The sequence below is a fragment of the Epinephelus fuscoguttatus genome, linkage group LG18, assembly GCF_011397635.1.
Source record: "Epinephelus fuscoguttatus linkage group LG18, E.fuscoguttatus.final_Chr_v1".
Lineage (NCBI taxonomy): Eukaryota > Metazoa > Chordata > Actinopteri > Perciformes > Serranidae > Epinephelus > Epinephelus fuscoguttatus.
In genome coordinates this window covers 40,537,311-40,554,157 of record NC_064769.1, presented here as the reverse complement: position 1 = coordinate 40,554,157, position 16,847 = coordinate 40,537,311, and the positions used below count along the sequence as shown (strand labels likewise).

Below are 16,847 nucleotides of genomic sequence, written 5' to 3'. Positions count from 1 at the left end.
GTGAAGCTGTGTTATGACATGTTGGATAGTAGGTCCTTCTGATGTCACAGTGATGTCATCAGACTACGGTTTGTGTGTTTGAAGGATGTGTCTGTTTACCAGGCAGATGAGAGACACTGTCCAGGTGCATTGTGGGACATGTAGGACTGCAGTGTGATTGGAGTTTGACCCCTGCTGCGGTTTATATTTCACTACAGTGACAAAGTCGACGTCTGCCTGATGAACCTGCACACGTGTTTCTAATGAGTGAAGGCGTGTTTGTGTCTGAAGGCAGAGGACACGGAGACGCCGTCATGTCTCAGTGTGTTTCCTGTCAAACACACCATGTTGATGATTAGTTGGGACACTGTGTCAGAATATATACAGTGAGAATGATCAGTGGAGGAAGTGACACATCCTTCTCCTCAGGAAAAGTACGAACACACCACGCTGTAAAAATTCTCAAAGGTCAAAGGTCAGTTTGACATTTCATTTAATGCTTATTGATTCTCTCCCTCACACAGACACTTTAAATGCACAACAACAAAACTCAGAAATTATTCTTGTTATTATCATTATTATTATTAATAACCATAAGAATCACCTCTGCACTTGTGGTCAACGACCTGGAGTTGTCTCGTCTTTGTACGAGTGACACGTCCTCAAAACACTCCGTCAAGTTAGACTACCAAACCCAGCCATGCTAACGCTAACTGCTAACGCTACTCAGCTGTGTGCGTCTCCTTCTTCGTCTTCTTTTACAGCAGTGGGCTGGTTGGTCTGTTTGCAGTCCACCAGGAAACACAAACTACACTCTGATTGGTCGAGACAATGCGGCGAGGACACACTGCACCACTTCAGCAGAGCGCCCCGTGATAGAGTCAACTTTTTCACAGCACAGTTCAATCGTATGTTAAATGTTTTAACTCTGGGCGCAGGAACATGTTCTCACAGAATTAAAAGTGAAGCATAATCTGAAAAACATAAAAACTCAATTATTAAAATAAATTAGAAAACAACTTTAATCTTTATCAAAGAAGTCGCTAATTAATTTTCTGTCGATCAGCTAGGTGATGAATAGTTTCAGCTGTACTTTCATAAACTGTTGGATTTAATATTCTGTAAACTTTTCTTATGTTTTTTATACAGAAATCTGAATCTGTAAAGAAACGACAACTTTCAGATAAAATAATGTAGTAAAAAGTACGACGTGCGGACCAACACAGTCTCACTCACAAATTGTTGAAATCTGGCGCTTGGTCAGTGACTTCTGGCGTCCTTTCACGTCAGCACGACACACAGCCAGTCGCCTTTGTAGTTTAACGGCAGCCGACGGTGTCGGGGGGGAAATATGGCGGGACCAGAACGCATGTTAAGGAAAGAGTGAGCAGGAAGGGTGGGTCCAGCAGATTTGACGTTCAAACTGATGAACTTTATTGTTCTCTGTAAATCTACACTGTGCAGCAGGTTTAATAAAGTAGTGACAGCAGCATGTTTCCTGTCACTGTGTGACATCATCACCTTTTCTTTGACCAACACTCAGTCAGTGTTTCAGAACTAGCCTGTAAGAGGGAGGAGACAGAGAGAAACCTAACCAGCGAGCAGGTTATGTTCACAGACTCAGTTGCCTTGGTGACTGACTCAGAGTTTGATCTACCTCTCTTTCTGGAACTGAAAACCCAGAGTTTCCCTCATTTCATGCTCAACATACTCAGAGTTTTCACTAAACCCGCTTTCTGGAATACCCCTCTGACATCAGCCAAAACATTAATATATATATATATATATATATATATATATATATATATATATATACACACATATATATTTATTTTATTCCTGATCCGCTCTGATTTTATGATGTCTTGTAAACCCATGAGGGCGGAGCATAACCACATGACACAATAACAACAATTCATTCATTCATCCACTGATATAAAACAACAGGACAGCTGAAACTGGTCACTGAGTCACAGTCAGCTGATCAGAGAATCTGCAGCTTCAGTCTGATTCAGTTGTAGTGCGTCAGATCTGTGGAGGCGGAGCTTTGTGTAATCCTCCTCCTCCTCCTGGTTATTCTTCATCATTAATGGCCACTTAAATCCTCACAATAATCCACAGAGCCATCTGTTGTGTTCACGTCTGAGACACTTCTTGTGTTCTACGCTCCACTGGAGTGTCCACTGATGTATCAGCTGATCAGATGACATGTGATGACATCACTGATGTCAGGGGTTGATGTTTTTCTGTCTCAGGATGAAAGCAGAGCTTAAGTTCAGACTAACTGCGTCCCGTCGTCCTGACGACAACAGAAGATAAGTTTGAGACAAACAGAGATCTTCTGAGACGTTGCCGGGACAAAGGGATGCAGTTAACTGACTATGGACGTGTCAGAGGACGCAGCCCGCTGTTTCCTCTGATGATGTCACACTGGGAACAACAAATTTGTGATGACTTCAGCAGGAGGAGAGCTAGTTAACATTAGCTGTTAGCAGCTAGTTAACATCAGCTGTGAGCAGCTAGTTAACTTTAGCTGTTAGCAGCTAGTTAACATTAGCAGCTAGTTAACATCAGCTATGAGGAGCTAGTTAACTTTAGCTGTTAGCAGCTAGTTAACATTAGCAGCTAGTTAACATCAGCTGTGAGCAGCTAGTTAACTTTAGCTGTTATCAGCTAGTTAACATTAGCAGCTAGTTAACATCAGCTGTGAGCAGCTAGTTAACGTTAGCTGTTAGCAGCTAGTTAATGTTAGCAGCTAGTTAACATTAACTGTTAGCAGCTAGCTCGGCAGTACAGTGGTGCAGTGGTTAGCATTGTTGCCTTACGGCAGGTGGGGAGCTCCTCTGTGGGGAGTTTGTGTGTCCTCCTTGGGTCAGCGTGGGACCAAACTGCTCCTCGTCCTGCGTCCTTGCAAGCGTTACAAGCTAACATGGTTTTGTCTGTTCAGACGCCCCAGGTCAACATCACATGGTCCAGAGGGCTGAACACAAAGACAAAGAGTAAAGAGAACCTGGAGCACTTGGAGGTCACTGCATGGTGAAGTGAACCGAACTCAGACCACCTCCACAGCAAGCAACAGTTCTCTTGGAGTGTTCACATGCGCAAAAAATGCTGAGTCACCACTCTGAGTGTGTTTAGAGGGCTGAAAAGGACCCGAAATTCCTGATTCTTGACTTTAGTGGTTACTGTTGAGCTGTTGTGTTCTGATGTCACTGCCAGTGGGCGGAGACTTCCCTGTTAACAGCTCTGTGTGTGGAAACATGAGACAGACGTCCTGATAGTCATTCATTCATTCATTCATTGTGTTTTCAGTGTGAGCAGTGAGGTGAGAGCTGCATGTTGTTAATGACATGAAACATGATGACCAACCTGTTAGACAACCCCCCCCACCCCCCCACCCGTCATTGTTCTGGAGGCTTTGTCTCGTCAGGTGTGAACAGGCTCTCACAGCTCTGCACAGGTGATCACCTGAGATTCAGGCTCTGTGAGGAGGTGATTTGGCATCGATTCACAAATGTCAATAATCTACATGTTTATTAATGACATGATGAAACTGGCAGCGCAGCACACGCTCATGTCTCGTCGCTGCAGGCTCGTCTTCATTTAACGTCTAAATAATTAGATTAACGAGGTGAACAGGAAGTTTACTGTGAAGACTCACCATCACTGTCAGCGACATGCTAGCTGCTAATTAGACGTGTTCACAAAATTCATGCTGCGGTACATTTTTATGGCTCCAGTGGGCGCCATGTTTTCAGGTTGTCTGTATGTCCACCTGATCCTTGTGGAGATGACATGTTCAGGACACCCTGCGGGAATTTCTTACGATATGGACAGAAATCCACATCTCTGTATTTTCTGCATGTTGAGCTGCAGGTCAAAGACACATCTGAGCGTCAGGAGCACTTTTATAGAAACACGCTGTGATCAAAATAAAATGCAAAGACGAGCTTTTTTCACAACATCAGGGTTTTCCCTGGGTTTGTTTGAGACCAAGGTGACAAAGGTCTGTGGTGGGGGACATCTTGACAGTTGTACTTTTAGATACGCCCCCCCCCAATTAAATATGAAAGGAGGCTCCGACATGCTTGAGCGTCACACTGCTGACTTGTATAATCAGAACAGACATGTCCTGTGATTTTCAGCCTTCTATGATTATATTTACCCTTTACAGAAGGCACATCCTGACAGCTGAGAATATTACTGTCAGGTATTGTCCCCCTCTGTTGAATATGAAAGGAGGCTGAAAATCACAGGACATGTTTGTTCTGATGATACAAGTCAGCGGCCCTGAAATGTGTGTTTCTCTTCTATGATACACATTCTACATCTCGGAGATGACGAACCGGGATCTGACACAACACCGGAGGGAGAAGCAGGTCTGTCAAGCTGCGCGCCGGAAAAAAAAAAACAACCGCGTTGCACTGAATGCGCACTGCAACGGTGTCTCTTTGGGTTGTGAGTGCACATGACGCGTGTCTACATTGAAAGTAATGGGTTTGTGCGCGCAAAAGACGCTACATCTGAGTGCCCCCCATGTGCGCACACACACACACACACACACACTTTAACCAAGGCGGTGGCCAAAATCACCCAGGCAGCCTGCCTTTGTCTTAGACAGGCAGGGACAACCCTGGACATGGAGATGAAACATGATGTTAAAGGTTTGCAGCACAGGACACTAAACTATAAAGTTAGTTAAGTTTAGTTATAAAAGGTTTGGAACAATTAAAAATCTTAGTGGGCGGAGTTAAAAACTTGTTTTCCATCTGTCGGCCTTTCAAATGAATCGAGAGCTGAAAATGATTTTAGTATTTGAATCATATTTCTGCTCAGAGCATCAACAGAGAGGCCGAGGGAGGGACGGAGACAGAGACACTGTGTCCTACTTAAATAGCCTACGTCTTGTGCATGAAATGACCTTTATCAAAGGTCTGTCTTTAACGTTATTTATTCTGCACGCTGATGGAGCGAGGTCACAGATTTCTTTCCCTCATGTTTAACATGTTTCAGTGAATTTGAAACATGAATTGTGATTTGTGATATTGGGCTTTATAAATAAAATTGATTGATTGATTGATTGATTGATTGATTGATTGAACTGAACTTTGAACCTGGTGGCCTCATTAACCATCGTGTAACGAGTTAGCTTAGCGTAGCTGCCTCTCAGTGTGTCTGGCTGCAGCAGGATGTTGTGGTTTGGGGGTGGGTGGGGCAGACAGCAAGTCTCCTGTCCTGTCCTGTGGGCCGCCATGTTGACACCTTTATATTAAACACAGTTTAAGATGCAGATTTTACTTCCTGATGTGACAGGATGTTTCAGAGAGGCGTTTGGTTCGTCTTGCATATCCAACACACGGCCAGGTTCAATATGAATACATGTATTGTTACAGCCCTAATGCTAATGTTAGCATGTTAGCCCTAATGCTAATGTTAGCATGTTGAGCTAACAGTGAGAGTTACAGTCAATCAACTGTTTAACTCCATCACAAGAAACTGAACCCTGCATCTGTGTGTGTGTGTGTGTGTGTGTGTGTGTGTGTGTGTGTGTGTGTGTGTCCTCATTCCTGCCGTTGTCTCCTGCTGAGTTGCTTCTCCATGCTGACGAAATGCTGCGCAGCCATTGGTTGGTTTGTGACGGTGTCCCAGATAAACAGACAGAGTGAAGCTGATGGGCTCCTCTGATTGGCTGCTCTGGAACATGAATGGAAGCAGGATGTCTGAGTTCACAGTCACAGTTTGTCTCTGTATCCACCAAAGAACTGCGTCTAACCATCAGGATCATCTTTGATCCATCTGACAGTCAATCAATCAGTCAATCAATCAGTCAATCAGTCAATCAGTGAGTGTGTGACGTGTCTGACACAAGTTTTTTCCTCTCAGCTGAGAGACAACCACAGATGTTCCCATGTCAGCACAGTGAAGTCCTGAATCTAAAGATAAAGATTTAATGACTCGTTTATTCTGATGTTTTATTCTTTAGCACAAACGTCACACAGGTCAGAGAGTGGGACCACCATGTCATTTGTAAGATTAGTATTAGTGCATTAGTAAGAAGCACAAGAAAATTACCTAAAGAACTGTAAAAGAAATTTAAAAAAAAAAGAAAGGACAAGAAAAATCCTGAAAATAAGCAAATGTTTCTGGATATTTTTCCCTCCTTTATTTTTAATTATTATTATTATTTATTTATTTTTTTCTAAGTCATCCATTGTCTTGCAGTTTTCAGGACATTTCTTGCCAAGTTACTTCTTAGCTTTTCCCCATGTTTGTGAGGAAAATCAAACCACGATGTGATGAGTTCGTCAAACCAGATAATGAAACTAAATCCTGGGTCAGTTGAAGTGGCGTCATTGCAGAGCCCTCTGGTCAGCTGATCACATCACTGTACATGTAAGCTCTGGCGCCACACTGTGCGTCTGTGTTTCTACTGTCAGAGCACATTTAGGAGAGAATTCAGCTCCTCAACATCTCACACTGGAGGAGGAGAAGCTTCAGTCGTCTCTGACACAATGATAACGTGATGTCATCATCTAATCATAAATCATATTTCTTCTACACACACAGAGGGTGTTTCAGAGAAAAGAGAGATGGCAGTCACCTAACACATGGACACACCTGAGTTAAAAACAGACAGATGACATGACAGGTAGACGGAGAGGAGGAGGAGGAGGAGGAGCAGCACTTTATGAAATATGTATTTTAATAACCCACTGAGGCTTGTTGTCGATTAGTGCAGCACACAGCGCTGTGACCACAGGAAACTGTGTTTTTATTCAAATGACTCTGCTTTCACTGACGCTCATTTGCATTAAAGCACCTGAAGCTGATGATGTCATCACTGCAGGTGTGACTGACGGGATGTCTCAGGTATTTAACAACTAACGACATGAAGCTGACTTCCTGTTGTTGACGAGCTGCTTCCTCTCTTCTGTTGGAGGGAAGTTCAGCCTGTGTGGAGCTGACGAACAGCATCCTGTTGTCATGATGGTGTTTTGTCCCTCACACAGGTGACACACAGGTGACACACAGGTGACACACAGGCATCACACAGGTGACACACAGGCATCACACAGGTGACACACAGGCAACACACAGGCATCACACAGGTGACACAGACATCACACAGGTGACACACAGGTGACACACAGGCATCACACAGGTGACACACAGGTGACACACAGGCATCACACAGGTGACACACAGGCATCACACAGGTGACACAGAGGTGACACACAGGCATCACACAGGTGACACACAGGTGACACACAGGCATCACACAGGTGACACACAGGCATCACACAGGTGACACACAGGTGACACACAGGCATCACACAGGTGACACACAGGCGACACACAGGCATCACACAGGCGACACACAGGTGACACACAGGCATCACACAGGTGACACACAGGCATCGCACAGGTGACACACAGGTATCACACAGGTGACACACAGGCATCACACAGGTGACACACAGGCAACACACAGGTGACACACAGGTGACACACAGGTGACACACAGGCGACACACAGGTGACACACAGGCATCACACAGGCATCACACAGGTGACACACAGGTGACACACAGGCATCACACAGGCATCACACAGGCGACACACAGGTGACACACAGGCATCACACAGGCGACACACAGGTGACACACAGGCATCACACAGGCATCACACAGGTGACACACAGGTGACACACAGGCATCACACAGGCATCACACAGGCGACACACAGGTGACACACAGGTGACACACAGGCATCACACAGGTGACACACAGGCATCACACAGGCATCACACAGGTGACACACAGGTGACACACAGGCATCACACAGGTGACACACAGGCATCGCACAGGTGACACACAGGTGACACACAGGCATCACACAGGTGACACACAGGCATCACACAGGTGACACACAGGCATCACACAGGTGTGACTGACGGGATGTCTCAGGTATTTAACAACTAACGACATGAAGCTGACTTCCTGTTGTTGACGAGCTGCTTCCTCTCTTCTGTTGGAGGGAAGTTCAGCCTGTGTGGAGCTGACGAACAGCATCCTGTTGTCATGATGGTGTTTTGTCCCTCATACAGGTGACACACAGGCGACACAGGCATCACACAGGTGACACACAGGCGACACACAGGTGACACACAGGCAACACACAGGCAACACACAGGTGACACACAGGTGACACACAGGCAACACACAGGCATCACACAGGTGACACACAGGTGACACACAGGCAACACACAGGCATCACACAGGTGACACACAGGCATCACACAGGTGACACACAGGTGACACACAGGCATCACACAGGTGACACACAGGCAACACACAGGTGACACACAGGCAACACACAGGTGACACACAGGTGACACACAGGCAACACACAGGCATCACACAGGTGACACACAGGTGACACACAGGCATCACACAGGTGACACACAGGTGACACACAGGCAACACACAGGCATCACACAGGTGACACACAGGCATCACACAGGTGACACACAGGCATCACACAGGTGACACACAGGTGACACAGGCATCACACAGGTGACACACAGGCAACACACAGGTGACACACAGGTGACACAGGCATCACACAGGTGACACACAGGCAACACACAGGTGACACACAGGTGACACACAGGTGACACACAGGTGACACAGGCATCACACAGGTGACACACAGGTGACACACAGGCATCACACAGGTGACACACAGGTGACACACAGGCATCACACAGGTGACACAGGCATCACACAGGTGACACACAGGCATCACACAGGTGACACACAGGCAACACACAGGTGACACACAGGTGACACACAGGTGACACACAGGTGACACACAGGTGACACAGGCATCACACAGGTGACACACAGGTGACACACAGGCATCACACAGGTGACACACAGGTGACACAGGCATCACACAGGTGACACACAGGCATCACACAGGTGACACACAGGCATCACACAGGTGACACAGAGGTGACACAGGCATCACACAGGTGACACACAGGTGACACAGGCATCACACAGGTGACACAGGCAACACACAGGACACACAGGCGACACACAGGCAACACACAGGCAACACACAGGTGACACACAGGTGACACACAGGCATCACACAGGCATCACACAGGTGACACACAGGTGACACACAGGCATCACACAGGCATCACACAGGTGACACACAGGTGACACACAGGTGACACACAGGCACACTCTGTGCTGTCTCAAGTGCTGATATAGATTGGTCGTGTTGCCGCCGGACGTGGCGACTTTAACTTTTAAACTTTTACACAGCATGTCTTTCTGTTCAACGTCGCCGTACCTGAATCCAAAGTATCACCATGTAGTAGACGTTGTGTTTTTTATGTCTGTGTTGGTCACTGCTGCACACCGGCTGGTCACCTGACCATACGTGCTGCACGCACCAGGATAGCTTGTGGGCGTGATGTCAACAAACTCCACACACTACAGGAGAGGCAGTCACGTTCACAGGCACACACGTAAACATTCATTTACATTAAATCGCAAATCGCAGCCTTTAATGCGGCTATGTAATCGCACAGCCTGACATCGGGATTAGATTAATCGTGCAGCACTAGTTTATATTTATTTATTTGTATTTTTTAATTATTATTATATAGATCGATGCTTTCACTTTGCATTGCTGATATTAGGTCGTTGATCATTGTCGTTACTCTTCTGTTTGCGTGTGTTGAATGTTGTGATGTCACTGTGTGCGTTAGCTCTGATCGTCTTCTGTTCAATGTGAGGTGGACACTACCCCCCCACCGTTTGATTCTGTTTCTATGGAGGACAGCTGAGATGATGATGATGATGATGACGATGGGTTTATGGCCCCGCCCCTGCAGCGTGCTCATGTTTCTGTCTCTGCAGATAGGTCCAGTGTCAAGAGGCCTCACTCCTCTCAGAAACAGATGCTGTAATTCTTCCCTCAGGTTACAGAATGTAAATCCTGCTGAAGCTCATCGTGCTGACTCGGCGCTCTGGGAGTGATGACTCAGCATCATCACATAATCTCCTCACAGACCCTCAGAGACCAGATGTGAGACACAGAAGAAGAAACTGCGTCCTTATGTTCAGTCTGTGAGCAAAGAACAAGCCTTCATCTTCCTGCTGTGACCTCATCGTACGTGACGACGTAAACAGGATGTTTGTGGGCAGATTTCTGTTTTTAGCCACTGACTTTCCCTCCTGCGCCGCCATGAGGTCATCACTTGTTTTTATACCTCCGCCACGGGGACAGCCATGTCCATCTGTCCTTCTGTCTGTCCCCTTCTCATGAACGCAATATCTCAAGAACACATGGAAGGAATTTCTTTAAATTTGGCACAAACATCCACTGGGACTCAAAAATAATCTGTTAAGAATTTTGAGGTCAAAGGTCACTGTGACCTCCCAAAACATGTTTTTGTCCATAACTGAAGAATTCAGACACTAATTCTGATCAAACTTGACACAAATGTCTAACAGGATGAAATAATGAAGGTCAAAAGGTCAAAGGTCAGCTTGACTGTGACATCATCATGTTTTAACGTCATATCTCAGGAACAGAAGGGGAGACATTTGGTCAGATACTGAATTAGTAACTCTAATCTGTTTGGTCAGATCTTTTGTGTGTGAAGCATCCATGTTCTCATAGACACTGTAACCTGACTGGTGGGCGGAGCCATACAACCACGGGGGCGGTGACTGTAGTCAGTTTAATGTCTTCAGGTTCTCTGTCCGTGACGTCTTTTATCTGTGACTTTCGTCTCACTGTGAACGTGGAGGAAAGACGCTCTTTATTCTGAAGTCTGAAGCAACGTGATGAAGATTTCTCGTCTGTTTTCTCCTCAGAAATGATCAGCGGTGAAGTTAATGAAGCCTTTGATCAGGAGCAGAAGTTCATCTGCAGATAAAACGTGTAATTAAACTTAGTTGCCATGGAGACAGAGAGCTGACGGAGATATCTGATCTGTTCTTCACGTGGTCATCACTTTGTTTTACGGTCTCAGCTGATCCCAGAACAGACACAGAGCAGAGCGTCGCATCCCAAGGAGCAATGAATCTGAGCGGCAGCGATCGTCTCGTGTCTTAAATCCAGAGTGAAATCAGTGGCTCGTGAAGATTGTGTCAGGTTCAGTTTTAGGAAGTCACAAATATTTCAGCAACAAACTTTTGGTCAGTTACATGTCAGATTTGACTGTTTCCACCATCAGTGTGTCTCATCTTGTGTTTAACATCATCACAGCTCGCTGGTCTCTTCATCACTGAAACATGAGACTGACATTTGACCTTGTGTGTGTTTCAGTTGACCCGGGTGTGGATCCCCGACCCTGACGATGTGTGGAAGGCTGCAGAGATCACCAGAGATTATAAAGAAGGAGAGCCGGTGCTTCACCTCAAACTGGAGGATGAGACGGTATTTAACTTTTTCTTTCTGCCACACAGAACAGACTCTACAAACCTGTCAGACCAGCTCAACTCAGAACGTTCACGTGACGTCAGAGAACATGGATTTATTAAAAATCCCTGTAAACATGTTAGTCTGACTGAAATCGTACTAAATCAAGTTTGTCATAGTGTCACAGATAATGTGACTCCTGCATGTATACAGACCCAAACTGGCCGAGGCGCTCTGAGCACTGAATTGAATTTGGCACAAACGTTCACTTTGAGTGAAGTGGACATTTGTGCCAAATGTGAAGTGACCTGATAAGAATTTGGTGATCAAAAGTCACTGTGACCTTGAGTCAGTCTAGTTCTCGTGAACACGATATCTTAACGACACTTTGAGGTAGTTTCCTCAAATTTGGCACAAACATCCACTTGGACTTAAAGATGAATTTGATGGTCAAAGGTCAGTGTGACCTTGTGTTCATCTCATTCTTGTGAAAGCGATATCTGAAGAAGTGAAATGAACTGTTTAGATTTTGGAGGTCAAAGGTCACTGTGACCTCCCAAAACATGTTTTTGTCCATAACTGAAGAATTCATTCACTACTTCTGACCAAATTTGGCACAAATGTCTAACAGGATAAAATAATGAAGATCAAAAGGTCAAAGGTCATCCTGCAGAGAAGATGACCCAGACGTCAGCTGTGAAGCTCTGTGGTTATTACATCCGTTATATTGATGATGTGTTGTGTCTCGCTGCGTCAGCCCCTGGAGTACTCCGTGGGTCCAAAAAGTAACCCTCTTCCTTTCCTACGTAACCCCGACATCCTGGTGGGAGAGAACGACCTCACGGCTCTCAGTTACCTTCATGAACCTGCAGTCCTGCACAACCTTAAGGTCCGCTTCCTGGAGTCCAACCACATCTACACCTACTGTGGTAGGTCACCGTCACCCTCTGCTGCTCTGCTCCTCATCATGTTAACATCATTCATTCATTCATTCATTCAGACGAGGACACACGCTGCACCTTTCATGAGTCAGAGCCATTCAAGAGGTGTCACTGGTGTCAAACCAGCAGGGTCAGAGACCTCCTGTCCTGCAGCTTGAGCTGGTCAGACTGTGATAGGTGAGGCTGTTTGTTTGTTTGTTTGTTTGTGCAGGTATTGTGCTGGTGGCCATCAACCCGTACGAGCAGCTGCAAATTTACGGAGAGGAGGTGATCCTGGCGTACAGCGGTCAGAACATGGGGGACATGGACCCTCATATATTCGCTGTGGCTGAAGAGGCCTACAAACAGATGGCCAGGTGAGACCACAGTGATCGATGTATTGATCTGATCAGATGTTATTGATCCTCACAGGCTGAACTCAGCTCAGAGAGACAACGTGTGAAGCTGGATGATGACAGAGTTCATGATGTCACCAAACAAACGTCACAATACAATCCAGGATACCTGTGTATTAATATACAGATGCACTGCGTCTGCAGAGATGCCACAGTGTATTCAGTTGTGACCTCACTTCCTGTAATAACCTGACTTAATTCTAATCTAATTGATGTTGATTGGCTCCTTCAGTGGCTTCAGACTGATCATGTGACGTGTGATCAGGTCACCATCTTCTTCTTCTGTGTGTCTGCAGAGACGAGAGGAATCAGTCCATCATTGTGAGCGGAGAATCTGGAGCAGGAAAGACGGTTTCTGCAAAGTACGCCATGCGTTTCTTCGCCACGGTGGGTGGTTCAGCTAATGACACTAACGTGGAGGAGAAGGTTCTCGCCTCCAGTCCCATCATGGAGGTCAGTGCGTTCAAAGTAACGATGATGTAAACTCATAGATGTTGATTCAGTTTCATCGTTACCAATCTCAGTTAAAAGAAGAACTCATCTTCTTCTCCTCTCTGACAGTCAGATGTTCAGACTGACCTCACTCTGATGTCTCTACAGTAAATATGAAGGTATAGCCAGCAGCTGGTTAGCTTAGCTTAGCATAAAGACTGGAAACAGAGGCTAACAGCTAGCCTGACCAGGACGCGCCGGGCACTTAACTCTCTGTTAAAGGCTTTTTTAACACTTGTGTTTTTCATCCGAGAGGCTGTGAGGAGTTTGTCAGAGCGCTCTGAACTCTTCAAGTTGAGAACAGAAAAACGCCCCACGTCATCTTCACTTTTTTCCCCATTGTCCAATGGGATGATTTGAGAGGCGGGGCTTCTGTGGTGGTCACGGCAACCAGTTTACAGTTGGTAACCAATGGAGGAGAAACTGGCGGTAGTGGTTGCTGGATACCCAGAGCTATACGACTTTACAAAGCACAGTTAGCACCATCTGAATAGAAAACAGCAGATAAGTGCAGTACTGTAAACGTCCATGATGGAGGAGAAGCTCCTGGACCAACTGGTGGTACTCCCCATGATCCAGCCTCTTTTTTAGGGTCTCATGTACCCACACAGATCTCTGTTTATCTGCTGACAGCCTCTCACCCTCAACCAGAGCTACAGACAGCACCCTCTGCCTCAACATGGCAGCAGCTACACACTGATCACTGCAGGATACACAAACTGTAGACTGATCACACAGGAAGGTTAGGGTGAGGAGGTGATGGGTGGTTGCCTGGCAACAATAAAAAGACACAGCAAGTGTTTTTTTACTAGCGGGATTCAATTTATTTAAAAAGTCAGTGCGGTGCGCCTCATGTTTTGTAACCTGTAAAACTCTGATGATGACGTTATGCCGATGACACTGTCCTCTCCATCCCTCAGGCTATTGGAAACGCAAAAACCACTCGGAACGACAACAGCAGTCGCTTTGGAAAGTACATTCAGATCGGTTTCAACCGACATTACCACATCATCGGTGCCAACATGAGGACGTACCTGCTGGAGAAGTCTCGGGTGGTGTTTCAGGTTGGTGTGGTTATTTGAGACAGCGCAGGGTCACTGTGTTTCACTGAGTGTCTGATCTGTGTTTTAACGTCTCCCAGGCTGAAGATGAGAGGAACTATCACATCTTCTACCAGCTGTGTGCCTCCGCCAGTTTACCTGAGTTCAAAGACCTCAGCCTCAGTGAGTCTACAGATCAGACTTGTAACTTACTGCTGTGTTTGACTGTCGATATGCTCCAACTGTAACAGTAACTTCATCAGTAACAGGAGGTTTGTATCGAATATTCAAAGCTCCAGTGTGTCAGGTTCAGGAGATTTGGTGACGTCTGTCAGTGATGACTGAAACTTCTCCTGGTTAGAATTCCTTCAGTGTTGATTGTTGAGGAGCTCAATCATCCACAGAGGTCTCTTCCTCTCAGAAACACACACACCAGGGCTCTCATTTATTAAACTGTGTGTAGGATCCAAACTAAAAATACACGTACAGACAAAAGCCAAAAATGGCGAGCGCCAAAAGATATTACACAGTCTCTGCAATCAGGCTTCCACCTCGCCATCTGCGTCGCCACTTTCCCGTCTCCAAAATGTTCATCAGCATGGGTCAGATTCTGCTGATTTCTGAATCTGTTTAATCTTTAAACGCACATTGAAAATGAAGCCGTGGAGTATTTCTGTCTGTCCTGCAGTGTCGTAGTATCACAGTCAACATGGCGCCTGAGTCCAGCTGTTGACTTGTGTTTGTGATGCGCTCTTGTCTCTCAGCCAGCGCAGAGGATTTCACCTTCACGTCTCTGGGAGAGAACATCTTCATCGAGGGAGTGAACGATGCCGAGGACTTTAAGAAGACCAGAGAGGCCTTCACGCTGCTCGGTGAGGACGCACCCTTCAGATGAAAACTGACATTAATATTTTATCACTCTGTAAACCAAACAAACTTCAGAGCTCAGAGAGTGCGTTCGTGTTAAAAACACAGCCAACAAGCACACAGAGAGTTATTTAGACGGAGAGTCTCAGTCGGCGTCTGAAAACAAACACACCAACTGCAGGGTTTTATAATCACTGCTGATACATCCAATCATTCCTGCAGCACTCTATGTCGTCACACAGAAGTCGTTCTCATGACAGGCGACTTCTGATTTCCTCTGTGGTCATGATGACGCATCATGTGGTCAGATCTGAAATTCAAAATGTTGGCAGGTATTTTAGAATCAGCCTTCATCTTGAGCCTAAAATGCTTAAACATTTTAGTCATTTTTATCCTTCATAGTTTTAGTCTAATTTTAGTCAAAGAAAATTAAAAAATATTCCAGTTGACAAAATTTCAAAAAGTTTTAGTCAACTTTTAGTCCTGATGTTTTCTACCTGATTTTCTCTTTAAACTAACCCTAAACTAATAATCTCTTAAAACTCGTCTTCATCAGTGGAGAAGGTCACTGACAACAAAATGAACACTGGACCCAGCATCATCTCAAAAAGACCTCCAGTTTAACTTCCTGTTGTGGTGTTTCAACACGCTCAGCGTTCGTCACGTCTTTAAGACTCGGGGTGAAATAAATATGTGAAATAACTCAGCGTGTGTTTTCAGGGATTAAGGACGGAAGTCAGAGCAGCATTTTCAAAGTGGTCGCCTCCATCCTCCACCTGGGAAACATCGAGATCTGCTCCGAGAGGGACGGCGAGTCCTGTCACGTCTCAGTACGTCACCATGGTAACAGCTCACAGTGATGCTCAGCAGGTCAGCGTGGTGTCTAACAGGTGTGTGTGTCGTGTGTTCCAGAGAGACGACCTCCACCTGCAGCACTTCTGCAGGCTGCTGGGGGTGGAGCTGCAGCAGATGGAGCACTGGCTCTGTCACAGGAAGTTGGTCACAGCGTCTGAGACGTACGTGAAGAATATGTCGAGCGCACAGGCGGCCAACGCCCGCGACGCGCTCGCCAAACACATCTACGCCCGCATGTTTGACTGGATCGTGGAGCACATCAACAAGAGCCTGCATACCTCCACCAAACAGCACTCCTTCATTGGAGTCCTGGACATCTATGGGTAAGAAGCTCCCACAGTCTATGACATCACATCCTGCAGCACCCATCAGCTCTGCTCAGCGTCCAATCTGACCTCAGCTCTGCACTTTCTCACTTCCTGTTCACACTGTGACATCATGTTTAATTCTGTCTGTTCAGGTCCGTCTGACATTGTTACGCCTCCGTGCTGATGATAGCTGCCACCGGAGGCGTTATGTTTCCAGGTCATCTGTCCAGTTCTCATGAACGAGATGTCTCTTTTTTAAAAATTTGGCACAAACGTCTACTTGGACTAAAGAATGAACTGATAAGAATTTGGTGTTTAGAGGTCAAAGGTCACTGTGACTTTGCATCTGACTTATTCTCATGACGTAATACCTCAAGAAGGCCTTGAAGGAGTTTCCTCAAATTTGGCACAAACGTCCACTTGGACTGAAGAACTAGCTCATTACATTTGGTGGTCGAAGGTCACAGGTCACTCTCATTTTGTATCCGTCTCATTTTTGTAAATATCTCAAGAACTACATGAT

At 45.9% G+C, this 16,847-nt stretch overlaps 1 protein-coding gene across 3 annotated transcripts in view; it reads left to right on the top strand.

Annotated features, from left to right (window-relative positions):
• myo5b (myosin VB) overlaps nt 1-16,847 on the top strand; it is a 58,420-nt gene that overhangs the window by 5,075 nt on the left and 36,498 nt on the right. For all 3 annotated transcript variants that reach the window (XM_049604266.1, XM_049604265.1, XM_049604267.1), the window contains exons 2-10: nt 11,334-11,444; nt 12,184-12,355; nt 12,579-12,723; nt 13,059-13,215; nt 14,175-14,318; nt 14,396-14,477; nt 15,059-15,166; nt 15,882-15,991; nt 16,074-16,339. In XM_049604266.1, coding sequence (XP_049460223.1) covers nt 11,334-11,444; nt 12,184-12,355; nt 12,579-12,723; nt 13,059-13,215; nt 14,175-14,318; nt 14,396-14,477; nt 15,059-15,166; nt 15,882-15,991; nt 16,074-16,339 — 1,295 coding nt within the window. The remainder of the gene's footprint in view (nt 1-11,333; nt 11,445-12,183; nt 12,356-12,578; nt 12,724-13,058; nt 13,216-14,174; nt 14,319-14,395; nt 14,478-15,058; nt 15,167-15,881; nt 15,992-16,073; nt 16,340-16,847) is intronic.